The 14,534-nt window shown below is 37.7% G+C and overlaps 1 protein-coding gene across 1 annotated transcript; it reads right to left on the bottom strand.

The window, feature by feature from the left end:
* Positions 1 to 200: 200 nt before the first annotated feature.
* Positions 201 to 3,581, bottom strand: LOC117577231 (uncharacterized). Its single transcript, XM_052008336.1, has 3 exons — positions 1,416 to 3,581; positions 331 to 1,351; positions 201 to 230 (listed from the first exon to the last, which is right to left on the bottom strand). Exons 1-3 carry the CDS (start codon positions 2,576 to 2,578, stop codon positions 201 to 203), a joined length of 2,214 nt encoding a protein of 737 aa, XP_051864296.1. The 5' UTR covers positions 2,579 to 3,581.
* Between the last annotated feature and the right edge of the window lie 10,953 nt (positions 3,582 to 14,534).

Below are 14,534 nucleotides of genomic sequence, written 5' to 3'. Positions count from 1 at the left end.
TTCTTTAGTAGGATCGAAAATTTTTTAAGTATTTGTGGTTTGCTTTTGTATGTCTATGACTACATTGCACCAACCCACCCCGAATTCCACTCTTAACATATGTAATCATATCAATATCAGTGAGTAACTCGAGTTCAATCTCTGTGGTTTTTAACATAGCATCCCACGACAATCCTGGTGTAGTGTAATAATGGGCTGGGTCAAGATTGTAAATTGAAGAACAAATTGCCCTAAAATTTTGGAAAAACGTCTGTTAACAATAAAACATCAGTTTTCAAATACAATTCTAAGTATTCCTTCAATGAACGACAATTTAAAATGATGCCATACTTGGATGGCATGAGCGTAATCCTCTTCTGAACATTCTGACTCTGTTAAATTACTATAGAACTTGGATCTCGGTGGGAGAGAAGTTTCATCTAGTTTTTCAACAGAATCTAAATATTCATATGGGAAAACTCCTTTCCTGCGAAGTAGTTCAAAATCGGACTTGTTTTTGTACTGTGATTTCAGCACATTAAAATTCTCCTCACTCAAATTCCCCGCGAGTGTGTCTAGACTAGAGGGCATGAATCTGATAGTATCCAAAAACCTGATTTCTAACGTATTTTTCCTTAGAGGGAGATATTTAGAAATTGAAATATACAATTCCTTATTCAAAGGGATAACTTTTATTTCTCCCTCAATTTCTCCAAGTTCTTTAACAAACAAATGAGAATCGTATTTGGAGAAATTGTGAAAGAATACGGGGATAAAATCACCCGTCTTGTAATTAAGATTACAGGAATTATGGGCTGCACCTCTATATCTACCTGTAAAATGACAATGATCTTTCACTCTATCATTATTTAAAATACCCTTACATATGTGGCAAATGGTCGCTTTCCTAAAATTATCTAACTCATTATGAGTCATGTGCATTGGAACCACTATTTTCATGTGGTTCTCATACAAATCGGACAAATCTGACGTTAAATTTTTAATGAAAGTGCGAGCGACATCACCTCCTGTCTTCGAAACAAACTTATCTAAGCCAGAGTCAAATGCACACTTTATGTAGTATGCAAATGCTACTGGCACATGCTTATTAATAATTTTCGTGTTTACACTTACATCTAATGATACTGGTTCCAATATACATTCAAAGTCTGCATACACGACGAACGGAACCTCCAACTGACGATGATGGTTTTTAAAGCTAATCTTCTGATCCTTCCTTGGTCCCTCGGTAACCACCCGACTACATCTCAATGTATGTTGAGCCGCCCTCTCCTCACTCGTCGAGTATTGTAAGCATTGATTACAGAACCAACGCTTAACTCGATGTTTACCCAGTTGTTTGGCAAGTAGACTGTGAATGAAAATTGAAATTGTAAGGTGATTGTGATATTTTCAAATTTAATGAATGTACTTACGATGAAATATTTTTAATCCATACATAGTGTCCATGAATACCCGCCGTTGGTCCGTCGACGAATAATAAATTAATGTGGATTCTCATTTCCACTCCATCGCAGTAAAGTGGTCCAATTATTTTATCAGATTCCTCATCATACCCGAACACATTTAAACTTATGTGAGGGTTTCGTTTAGTGAACTCTTTTATTTTTCGAATTTCCATCGGGAATGATAATCCATTGAAGTCAATCTTTATGTTATTCACCTCAATTATTGGGGACGTAATCTCAACACCATAACTATTACAATGGTATGATCTACTTATTGGTTTGAGAGCTGATATAATTGCCCACTTAAAACAGAAGGCATCTTTGTTATGTACATTAACAACTGCCTTTCTATTTTTTAATTTAAGCGGAAGCTCAAAATGATTAGATCCTTTTGTCGGATCACATTTATAAACATTAAGCTCCAGCCTAATAATTCGTGTCAAGGTCCATCCACTATCCTTTTCCTGAAACTCACTCATTTTTGCGTCTATCACATTTTTATGCGATTCAAAGAAGCGGGTGAAGTCGGATCCAGTCGTAACCTGAGACATTGTGCTCTGGAACGATTTTATTTCTTGTTGAATATCATACTCTTTTATTAGCATGTACTCAGCAAACAACTCAAAATTGCATTTAGATGATAGGTGGGTAGTCATCACGCATTCCAAGTGTGGGATCAGTGCTAATCCAGCCTCATTTAGGAATTCCATAGGCATCCTTACATCCGCTCCCTCATTCTCAAACATGTATTGGAGAATACGTCCCTTGTACCCATTCACAATCTGCTTGATTCTTCCGTCCACCGGACGGATAGAGTTGTATTTATGTATATCAGTGCGAGCGTGGAAATGCCATTGCATACCTGCAGGTAGGTAATGCTGGCAGGAATAGCAATACTCCCCATTGATGGTGTTGGTGGTGTAGTTGAAGTTGTTGATATTCTCGGGATTCATGTTGATTCTTCCGTCCACCGGACGGATGGAGTTGTATTTATGTATATCGGTGCGAGCGTGGAAATGCCATTGCATACCTGCAGGTAGGTAATGCTGGCAGGAATAGCAATACTCCCCATTGATGGTGTTGGTGGTGTAGTTGAAGTTGTTGAAGTTGTTGATATTCTCGGGATTCATGTTGATGTTTTTTTTTTTTTGATTGTTTCTTTTTTATTTGATGGTTGAATGAAATAATGTTTATTTTATTTGAAGTATTGTTTTTAAACTATTTGATTGTGTATTGTAAAATTGATTTTTACAATGTTGTTTAATAATAATTTTCGAATTTTACAATTTGTTTAAACAAACTTGATTTTGAAAGTTATTAACAATTTTCACTGCACAATTATATTTTGTTTTCGACGAGGGTTTTATTGTTAATACTGAATGTTTAAACAATTTTTCACTACACAATTATTCACTTAACAATTTTTAAATATTGTTAACTTTGGAGAATCGCGGAGCCGATGTGTATCTTCGAGTCACAAACTAGAAGTGATTTTAAGGATTTTAGGTTTTTGGATGAAAACCGAGGAAAATTGAATAGTGGACGAATATCCTTGGGTATTCATGGTGTATTAGTCTCATTCCATCTTGGTTATAATATTCGGCTTTTCTTTCAGATTTTCTATTTTATCTTCAAGTGTCTTGGAAATGGTGTTGTACTCTCGTCTGAATTACATCACGTTCCCATCCTTTTTAACGTTCATCACATCGTCCTTCCTCCGCTCCGATTTCGAATACATTCGAAATGACGAGACAAGTGGGCGCCACACCTTCGTTCGTTTTATAGATAGCGTGGCGCCTACGATCGTTTTACAGCTAGCGATGCTAGCTAGCGTGCAAGGCGCCTTCGATCTACAAATCGTTTTCGACTGCGACCCCGACCCCCTCACCGTCTCGTCTCGGGACACACGATCTCGAGAGCGTTTCGTAGCACGTGTTCGTTACACGTTTTCGTTCTCGATCTACGAATCGTTTTCGACTGCGACCCCCCGTCTCGTCTCGAACTCGAGAGCGTATCGTAGCACGTGTTCGTTAGACGTTTTCGCCCTCGATCTACGAATCGTTTTCGACTGCGATCCCGACCCCCCACCGTCTCGTCTCGGGACACACGACCTCGAGAGCGTATCGTAGTACGTGTTCGTTGCACGTTTTCGTCCTCGATCTATGAATCGTTTTCGATTGCGACCTCGAGTACGAGACCGATTGCGATCCCGACCTCGAGGGCGTGTCGGGACAAGCGATCTCGACTCCGACCCCGAGAGCGTCTCGGGACAAGCGATCTCGACCCCGACCCCGACTCCGAAGGATTTGTCTGACGAAACGCCCCCGACCCCGATCCCGATCCTTTCATCGCCCCGTCTCGGGTCGCGTACGATTCGTCAGACAAATCCCACACTTGTCATTTCCACAACTAACCCTAATTAAATTGCATCTTTATTACCTCACACTTGACATTTCAAGAGGTTACCCTAATTAAATTGCATCTTTATTACCCCTAAATTGACACTAATGACATGTGACCCTAATTAGTACTTCCTTGTACAGAAATGTGGTATGTATAGAAACGGGTTATTCCAACTACTATTAAGTTAGCCAACATAAACCTGTACCAAGCCATTAAGTTAGCTAGTGTAACAGGTGAGGTTGTGAGAACTGCATCGGTGGACCACATATTCTGCAAGATACGTTCTCAGAATACTCTCCAGGAGGTATGGATCACGGAGCCCCAGTAGCAGCTGCAAAAAGGAACAACCCCGTCCCATCAGGAAAGGTGGCCACATCATTGCTAATGTAAGCTAGATATAAGAAATTTTACAAAGAAAAGAAAACAAAAACGGAAATTAAAAACATAAAGCAAAGTGTAAAAATACAAGACTCCAAGGAGTCCATATAGAATATAGCAAATCGCAAGCAAATGAATAAAACTAAAAGCGAAAAGCAAAATTAAAAAAAAAATATATAAGAAAAGAAACAAATCATTGCAAAGTAAACAAGACTCAAAAGAGTCCATAGTAAAAGAGTAAATAACATAAATAAGTGTAAAGCGATAAATCAAACAAAAAGATCACAACGGTGATATAACTTATTCCAACTTTGCGATTCCCAAGGGACCCTCCAAGGTAGAAGGAAAAAACCATCCACTGGTTATAAACTTATAATATAAAACAACAAAAAAAAAACAAAAAAAAAAAGAATAATATAGCGTTTAAATTTCATCTTATCGCTTATGGCCAATCGTCATAACTTAATTCGACCCCCCATATTAGATCCTGAAGAAATAGAACAAGTGAACGAAGCACAAAGACAACGTTCAATTGAGAGACAAAACAATAGGCATTTAGAACATCAACAAAACAGACCCACCATGAACGAAGATAACAGAGCCGCTCTAACAGCCGCTATAAGCGAAATATTAGCCGAACAATTGCCAATATTATTAAGACAACATACCAATCCTGTAGAAGATTTTCTAAGTCTCCCAGATCATGTTATTGCGCCAGAACATCAAAGAAATTTGACAGATCTTGACAGAGTACCCGACATAGCAAAAGGTTTGCGTGAGTTTAGTGGAAACCCCGAAGAATTTAGCTCATGGAAAAAAAAGTGTAGAGCGTGTTTTACAAGCATATAACTCATACCAAGGTACGCCCAAATATCATAATATCTTGCACACCATCCGAGACAAGATAACGAAAAGTGCAGACCAAGCTTTAGAAGCATATAAGGTACCGCTTAACTGGGATGCCATGTGTAGATGTCTTTCGCTGCATTATGCAGATAAACGAGACATAGCAACCCTAGTATATGAAATGACTACATTAGTACAAGGTACGAATCAATCAGTGGAAGATTTCCATAAAGACGTATACAGACACTTGTCCCTAATTTTAAATAAAACGAGTAGCATGGATATTGACAGAAACGGGGAAGCAATGTTGACAAAATTATACAGAGACAAAGCTCTAGACACTTTCATTCGAGGGCTACAAGGTGACTTGCCTCGGCTATTAGGCATGAAAGAACCAGCAGACTTACCTACCGCACTACATCTCTGCTTAAAAATGGAAAATCAAACCTTTAGGTCGAAACATGCCACTTTTAAAGGACATCCGACACATTTTAGAAACAGTAATAGTAAACCCATACCAGCCCCACGGAATGTCATCCTCTCAAACAGACAACCACCACCAATCCCTTTCAGACAACAACAGCCACGACAATACTTACACTACGGACAACTACCACCAATTCTGGGTATCAACCAATTGCCAACCCACGGCAATACACTGTTGTCACAACCTCTCAACAGGTTGCACCACCTAGGCCGAAACCGCTACCGCGTCCAGAACCAATGGATGTGGATTCCAGCGTTCAAACGAAATTCGTCAACTACATGAACAGACCACGATTTGAAGCTGGGAAAAGACCCCCCGGTCCTATACCAGACGGACAGAAACGACAGAGAGAAACTTTAACATACAGACAAACAACGACGAAATAACAGAACCTTCGACAGTAACTTACGATACCACAACTAATTATGAACAAGCAGTCGCTGAATACGAGATACACGCAGACGTAGAACAAACAATAGAAGAATACGTAGAACAAGTAGACCAATATGACAACAACTATGAAGATGACACTTGCGAATTTTATGACTACTCTGCACAAAATATTTTAGAGTAAAGAGTTCCTCTCTCCCATACTTTACTTGTAGATTGAGGAACGGCAAAATAATTAAAATTCTCATTGACACTGGATCTAATAGAAATTACATCAAGCCGAAATTTGTAGAAAACCCCACTCCAAATAAAAACCCTTTTCACGCCGTCTCGATAGGAGGGCAATACACTGGTAACACACCACAAAAAGGCCAACTTGTTCAATATAACAGATGTTGAGGTGAAATTTTTCTTATTAAAAGACCTAGAAACTTTTGATGCTTTTTTTAGGTAACGACACCTTAAAGGAATTAGGAGCAGAAATAAATCCAAGTAAAAACCTAATGATAATCAAAAACAAGATAAAAATCCCTTTAAAAGAACAAATCTTCGAAGCAGTAAATACAATAATATGACCGACATCCCCCTAATCCAGAAATAAAAAAAACTCCAATACCAGAATATCCCGGTCACATCATTCACATCGACATTTACTCAACCAAAGGCCATTTAGTTCTTACAGCAATAGATAAATTCTCAAAACTAGCATAGGCACGCATAATCAATTCAAAAGCAATAGAAGACATTCGAACACCACTTAGGACATTATTTTCTATTATGGAGTTCCTAAGTTCGTTGTAATAGATAATGAGAAATCTCTCAACTCAAGGTCCATAAAATTCATGCTTAAGGATCAGTTAAATATTACAATTTACACTGCGCCACCATATAAGAGTACAGTTAATGGACAAGTAGAAAGGTTCCATTCGACACTTTCCGAAGTAATGAGATGCTTACAGAAAGAAAACCACCACAGAACCTTCGAAGAACTTCTAGATAGAGCCGTATACGAATATAACTACTCTTTCCATTCCACAACCAAAAAGCGACCATTAGAGGTATTCTTCGGAAGGAGAGTCACGACAAACCCAGACCAGTACGAACAGGCCAGACAAGACAATATTGACAAACTTAAGACAGCACAAAATAAAAATTTACAATTCCACAACAAAAGCAGAAACGAAATAATAACTTATGAGCCAGGACAAGAAATATATGTAAAAGTAAACACACGTTTAGGTTCAAAACTTTCCCCAAGATTTAAGAAAGAACTTGTTAAAGAAGATAAAAATACAAACATTTTAACAGAATCTGGAAGAATCGTACATAAAAGTAACATCAAATCATAATATTTGCAGGGTATTACTATGGACAATAACGGAAGCTACGATGGACATTACAAGCTACACGAACGCTCAGACAGTGACCAAAAAAAACTAAAAACTAAAAGCGAAAAGCAAAATTAAAAAAAAAATATATAAGAAAGAAAACAAATCATTGCAAAGTAAACAAGACTCAAAAGAGTCCATAGTAAAAGAGTAAATAACATAAATAAGTGTAAAGCGATAAATCAAACAAAAAGATCACAACGGTGATATAACTTATTCCAACTTTGCGATTCCCAAGGACCCTCCAAGGTAGAAGGAAAAAACCATCCACTGGTTATAAACTTATAATATAAAACAAAAAAAAAAAAAAAAAAAAAAAAAGGAATAATATAGCGTTTAAATTTCATCTTATCGCTTATGGCCAATCGTCATAACTTAATTCGACCCCCCATATTAGATCCTGAAGAAATAGAACAAGTGAACGAAGCACAAAGACAACGTTCAATTGAGAGACAAAACAATAGGCATTTAGAACATCAACAAAACAGACCCACCATGAACGAAGATAACAGAGCCGCTCTAACAGCCGCTATAAGCGAAATATTAGCCGAAACAATTGCCAATATTATTAAGACAACATACCAATCCTGTAGAAGATTTTCTAAGTCTCCCAGATCATGTTATTGCGCCAGAACATCAAAGAAATTTGACAGATCTTGACAGAGTACCCGACATAGCAAAAGGTTTGCGTGAGTTTAGTGGAAACCCCGAAGAATTTAGCTCATGGAAAAAAAGTGTAGAGCGTGTTTTACAAGCATATAACTCATACCAAGGTACGCCCAAATATCATAATATCTTGCACACCATCCGAGACAAGATAACGAAAAGTGCAGACCAAGCTTTAGAAGCATATAAGGTACCGCTTAACTGGGATGCCATGTGTAGATGTCTTTCGCTGCATTATGCAGATAAACGAGACATAGCAACCCTAGTATATGAAATGACTACATTAGTACAAGGTACGAATCAATCAGTGGAAGATTTCCATAAAGACGTATACAGACACTTGTCCCTAATTTTAAATAAAACGAGTAGCATGGATATTGACAGAAACGGGAAGCAATGTTGACAAAATTATACAGAGACAAAGCTCTAGACACTTTCATTCGAGGGCTACAAGGTGACTTGCCTCGGCTATTAGGCATGAAAGAACCAGCAGACTTACCTACCGCACTACATCTCTGCTTAAAAATGGAAAATCAAACCTTTAGGTCGAAACATGCCACTTTTAAAGGACATCCGACACATTTTAGAAACAGTAATAGTAAACCCATACCAGCCCCACGGAATGTCATCCTCTCAAACAGACAACCACCACCAATCCCTTTCAGACAACAACAGCCACGACAATACTTACACTACGGACAACTACCACCAATTCTGGGTATCAACCAATTGCCAACCCACGGCAATACACTGTTGTCACAACCTCTCAACAGGTTGCACCACCTAGGCCAATGGCCCCGAAACCGCTACCGCGTCCAGAACCAATGGATGTGGATTCCAGCGTTCAAACGAAATTCGTCAACTACATGAACAGACCACGATTTGAAGCTGGGAAAAGACCCCCCGGTCCTATACCAGACGGACAGAAACGACAGAGAAACTTTAACATACAGACAAACAACGACGAAATAACAGAACCTTCGACAGTAACTTACGATACCACAACTAATTATGAACAAGCAGTCGCTGAATACGAGATACACGCAGACGTAGAACAAACAATAGAAGAATACGTAGAACAAGTAGACCAATATGACAACAACTATGAAGATGACACTTGCGAATTTTATGACTACTCTGCACAAAATATTTTAGAGTAAAGAGTTCCTCTCTCCCATACTTTACTTGTAGATTGAGGAACGGCAAAATAATTAAAATTCTCATTGACACTGGATCTAATAGAAATTACATCAAGCCGAAATTTGTAGAAAACCCCACTCCAAATAAAAACCCTTTTCACGCCGTCTCGATAGGAGGCAATACACTGGTAACACACCACAAAAAGGCCAACTTGTTCAATATAACAGATGTTGAGGTGAAATTTTTCTTATTAAAAGACCTAGAAACTTTTGATGCTTTTTTAGGTAACGACACCTTAAAGGAATTAGGAGCAGAAATAAATCCAAGTAAAAACCTAATGATAATCAAAAACAAGATAAAAATCCCTTTAAAAGAACAAATCTTCGAAGCAGTAAATACAATAATATGACCGACATCCCCCTAATCCAGAAATAAAAAAAACTCCAATACCAGAATATCCCGGTCACATCATTCACATCGACATTTACTCAACCAAAGGCCATTTAGTTCTTACAGCAATAGATAAATTCTCAAAACTAGCATAGGCACGCATAATCAATTCAAAAGCAATAGAAGACATTCGAACACCACTTAGGGACATTATTTTCTATTATGGAGTTCCTAAGTTCGTTGTAATAGATAATGAGAAATCTCTCAACTCAAGGTCCATAAAATTCATGCTTAAGGATCAGTTAAATATTACAATTTACACTGCGCCACCATATAAGAGTACAGTTAATGGACAAGTAGAAAGGTTCCATTCGACACTTTCCGAAGTAATGAGATGCTTACAGAAAGAAAACCACCACAGAACCTTCGAAGAACTTCTAGATAGAGCCGTATACGAATATAACTACTCTTTCCATTCCACAACCAAAAAGCGACCATTAGAGGTATTCTTCGGAAGGAGAGTCACGACAAACCCAGACCAGTACGAACAGGCCAGACAAGACAATATTGACAAACTTAAGACAGCACAAAATAAAAATTTACAATTCCACAACAAAAGCAGAAACGAAATAATAACTTATGAGCCAGGACAAGAAATATATGTAAAAGTAAACACACGTTTAGGTTCAAAACTTTCCCCAAGATTTAAAGAAAGAACTTGTTAAAGAAGATAAAAATACAAACATTTTAACAGAATCTGGAAGAATCGTACATAAAAGTAACATCAAATCATAATATTTGCAGGGTATTACTATGGACAATAACGGAAGCTACGATGGACATTACAAGCTACACGAACGCTCAGACAGTGTGACCAAAAAAACTAAAAACTAAAAGCGAAAAGCAAAATAAAAAAAAAATATATAAGAAAAGAAACAAATCATTGCAAAGTAAACAAGACTCAAAAGAGTCCATAGTAAAAGAGTAAATAACATAAATAAGTGTTAAAGCGATAAATCAAACAAAAAGATCACAACGGTGATATAACTTATTCCAACTTTGCGATTCCCAAGGGACCCTCCAAGGTAGAAGGAAAAAACCATCCACTGGTTATAAACTTATAATATAAAACAAAAAAAAAAAAAAAAAAAAAAAAGGAATAATATAGCGTTTAAATTTCATCTTATCGCTTATGGCCAATCGTCATAACTTAATTCGACCCCCCATATTAGATCCTGAAGAAATAGAACAAGTGAACGAAGCACAAAGACAACGTTCAATTGAGAGACAAAACAATAGGCATTTAGAACATCAACAAAACAGACCCACCATGAACGAAGATAACAGAGCCGCTCTAACAGCCGCTATAAGCGAAATATTAGCCGAACAATTGCCAATATTATTAAGACAACATACCAATCCTGTAGAAGATTTTCTAAGTCTCCCAGATCATGTTATTGCGCCAGAACATCAAAGAAATTTGACAGATCTTGACAGAGTACCCGACATAGCAAAAGGTTTGCGTGAGTTTAGTGGAAACCCGAAGAATTTAGCTCATGGAAAAAAAAGTGTAGAGCGTGTTTTACAAGCATATAACTCATACCAAGGTACGCCCAAATATCATAATATCTTGCACACCATCCGAGACAAGATAACGAAAAGTGCAGACCAAGCTTTAGAAGCATATAAGGTACCGCTTAACTGGGATGCCATGTGTAGATGTCTTTCGCTGCATTATGCAGATAAACGAGACATAGCAACCCTAGTATATGAAATGACTACATTAGTACAAGGTACGAATCAATCAGTGGAAGATTTCCATAAAGACGTATACAGACACTTGTCCCTAATTTTAAATAAAACGAGTAGCATGGATATTGACAGAAACGGGGAAGCAATGTTGACAAAATTATACAGAGACAAAGCTCTAGACACTTTCATTCGAGGGCTACAAGGTGACTTGCCTCGGCTATTAGGCATGAAAGAACCAGCAGACTTACCTACCCGCACTACATCTCTGCTTAAAAATGGAAAATCAAACCTTTAGGTCGAAACATGCCACTTTTAAAGGACATCCGACACATTTTAGAAACAGTAATAGTAAACCCATACCAGCCCCACGGAATGTCATCCTCTCAAACAGACAACCACCACCAATCCCTTTCAGACAACAACAGCCACGACAATACTTACACTACGGACAACTACCACCAATTCTGGGTATCAACCAATTGCCAACCCACGGCAATACACTGTTGTCACAACCTCTCAACAGGTTGCACCACCTAGGCCAATGGCCCCGAAACCGCTACCGCGTCCAGAACCAATGGATGTGGATTCCAGCGTTCAAACGAAATTCGTCAACTACATGAACAGACCACGATTTGAAGCTGGGAAAAGACCCCCCGGTCCTATACCAGACGGACAGAAACGACAGAGAAACTTTAACATACAGACAAACAACGACGAAATAACAGAACCTTCGACAGTAACTTACGATACCACAACTAATTATGAACAAGCAGTCGCTGAATACGAGATACACGCAGACGTAGAACAAACAATAGAAGAATACGTAGAACAAGTAGACCAATATGACAACAACTATGAAGATGACACTTGCGAATTTTATGACTACTCTGCACAAAATATTTTAGAGTAAAGAGTTCCTCTCTCCCATACTTTACTTGTAGATTGAGGAACGGCAAAATAATTAAAATTCTCATTGACACTGGATCTAATAGAAATTACATCAAGCCGAAATTTGTAGAAAACCCCACTCCAAATAAAAACCCTTTTCACGCCGTCTCGATAGGAGGCAATACACTGGTAACACACCACAAAAAGGCCAACTTGTTCAATATAACAGATGTTGAGGTGAAATTTTTCTTATTAAAAGACCTAGAAACTTTTGATGCTTTTTTAGGTAACGACACCTTAAAGGAATTAGGAGCAGAAATAAATCCAAGTAAAAACCTAATGATAATCAAAAACAAGATAAAAATCCCTTTAAAAGAACAAATCTTCGAAGCAGTAAATACAATAATATGACCGACATCCCCCTAATCCAGAAATAAAAAAAAACTCCAATACCAGAATATCCCGGTCACATCATTCACATCGACATTTACTCAACCAAAGGCCATTTAGTTCTTACAGCAATAGATAAATTCTCAAAACTAGCATAGGCACGCATAATCAATTCAAAAGCAATAGAAGACATTCGAACACCACTTAGGGACATTATTTTCTATTATGGAGTTCCTAAGTTCGTTGTAATAGATAATGAGAAATCTCTCAACTCTCAAGGTCCATAAAATTCATGCTTAAGGATCAGTTAAATATTACAATTTACACTGCGCCACCATATAAGAGTACAGTTAATGGACAAGTAGAAAGGTTCCATTCGACACTTTCCGAAGTAATGAGATGCTTACAGAAAGAAAACCACCACAGAACCTTCGAAGAACTTCTAGATAGAGCCGTATACGAATATAACTACTCTTTCCATTCCACAACCAAAAAGCGACCATTAGAGGTATTCTTCGGAAGGAGAGTCACGACAAACCCAGACCAGTACGAACAGGCCAGACAAGACAATATTGACAAACTTAAGACAGCACAAAATAAAAATTTACAATTCCACAACAAAAGCAGAAACGAAATAATAACTTATGAGCCAGGACAAGAAATATATGTAAAAGTAAACACACGTTTAGGTTCAAAACTTTCCCCAAGATTTAAGAAAGAACTTGTTAAAGAAGATAAAATACAAACATTTTAACAGAATCTGGAAGAATCGTACATAAAAGTAACATCAAATCATAATATTTGCAGGGTTTACTATGGACAATAACGGAAGCTACGATGGACATTACAAGCTACACGAACGCTCAGACAGTGACCAAAAAAACTAAAAAACTAAAAGCGAAAAAGCAAAATTTAAAAAAAATAAATAAGAAAAGAAACAAATCATTGCAAGTAAACAAGACTCAAAAGGTCCTAGTAAAGAGTAAATAACATAAATAAGTGTCAAGCGATAAATCAACAAAAGATCACAACGGTGATATAACTTTATTCCAACTTTTGCGATTCCCAAGGACCTCCCAGGTAGAAGGAAAAAACCATCCATGGTTATTAAACTTATAATATAAAACAAAAAAAAAAAACAAAAAAAAAAGGAATAATATAGCGTTTAAATTTCATCTTATCGCTTATGGCAATCGTCATAACTTAATTCGACCCCCATATTAGATCCTGAAGAAATTAGAACAAGTGAACGAAGCACCAAGACAACGTTCAATTGAGAGACAAAACAATAGGCATTTAGAACATCAACAAAACAGACCCACCATGAACGAAGATAACAGAGCCGCTCTAACAGCCGCTATAAGCGAAATATTAGCCTGTAGAAGATTTTCTAAGTCTCCCAGATCATGTTATTGCGCCAGAACATCAAAGAAATTTGACAGATCTTGACAGAGTACCCGACATAGCAAAAGGTTTGCGTGAGTTTAGTGGAAACCCCGAAGAATTTAGCTCATGGAAAAAAAGTGTAGAGCGTGTTTTACAAGCATATAACTCATACCAAGGTACGCCCAAATATCATAATATCTTGCACACCATCCGAGACAAGATAACGAAAAGTGCAGACCAAGCTTTAGAAGCATATAAGGTACCGCTTAACTGGGATGCCATGTGTAGATGTCTTTCGCTGCATTATGCAGATAAACGAGACATAGCAACCCTAGTATATGAAATGACTACATTAGTACAAGGTACGAATCAATCAGTGGAAGATTTCCATAAAGACGTATACAGACACTTGTCCCTAATTTTAAATAAAACGAGTAGCATGGATATTGACAGAAACGGGGAAGCAATGTTGACAAAATTATACAGAGACAAAGCTCTAGACACTTTCATTCGAGGGCTACAAGGTGACTTGCCTCGGCTATTAGGCATGAAAGCCAGCAGGATTACCTACCGGCACTACAT

Source organism: Drosophila albomicans, unplaced genomic scaffold (assembly GCF_009650485.2).
Source record: "Drosophila albomicans strain 15112-1751.03 unplaced genomic scaffold, ASM965048v2 utg000300l_pilon, whole genome shotgun sequence".
NCBI classification, from domain to species: Eukaryota; Metazoa; Arthropoda; class Insecta; order Diptera; family Drosophilidae; genus Drosophila; species Drosophila albomicans.
The sequence above is the reverse complement of the archived record's forward strand: the minus strand, read 5'-3'. Positions and strand labels throughout refer to the sequence as shown.

What these genes read in the sequence shown, in the direction of transcription:
- LOC117577231 (XM_052008336.1), bottom strand. Translation starts at nt 2,578, where the DNA reads ATGAATCCCGAGAATATCAACAACTTCAACAACTTCAACTACACCACC. An exon ending in TGGATTAAAAATATTTCATC is followed by an intron (nt 1,352 to 1,415) that starts GTAAGTACATTC and finishes TTTCATTCACAG; the next exon opens with TCTACTTGCCAAACAACTGG. An exon ending in ATTACGCTCATGCCATCCAA is followed by an intron (nt 231 to 330) that starts GTATGGCATCAT and finishes CCAAAATTTTAG; the next exon opens with GGCAATTTGTTCTTCAATTT.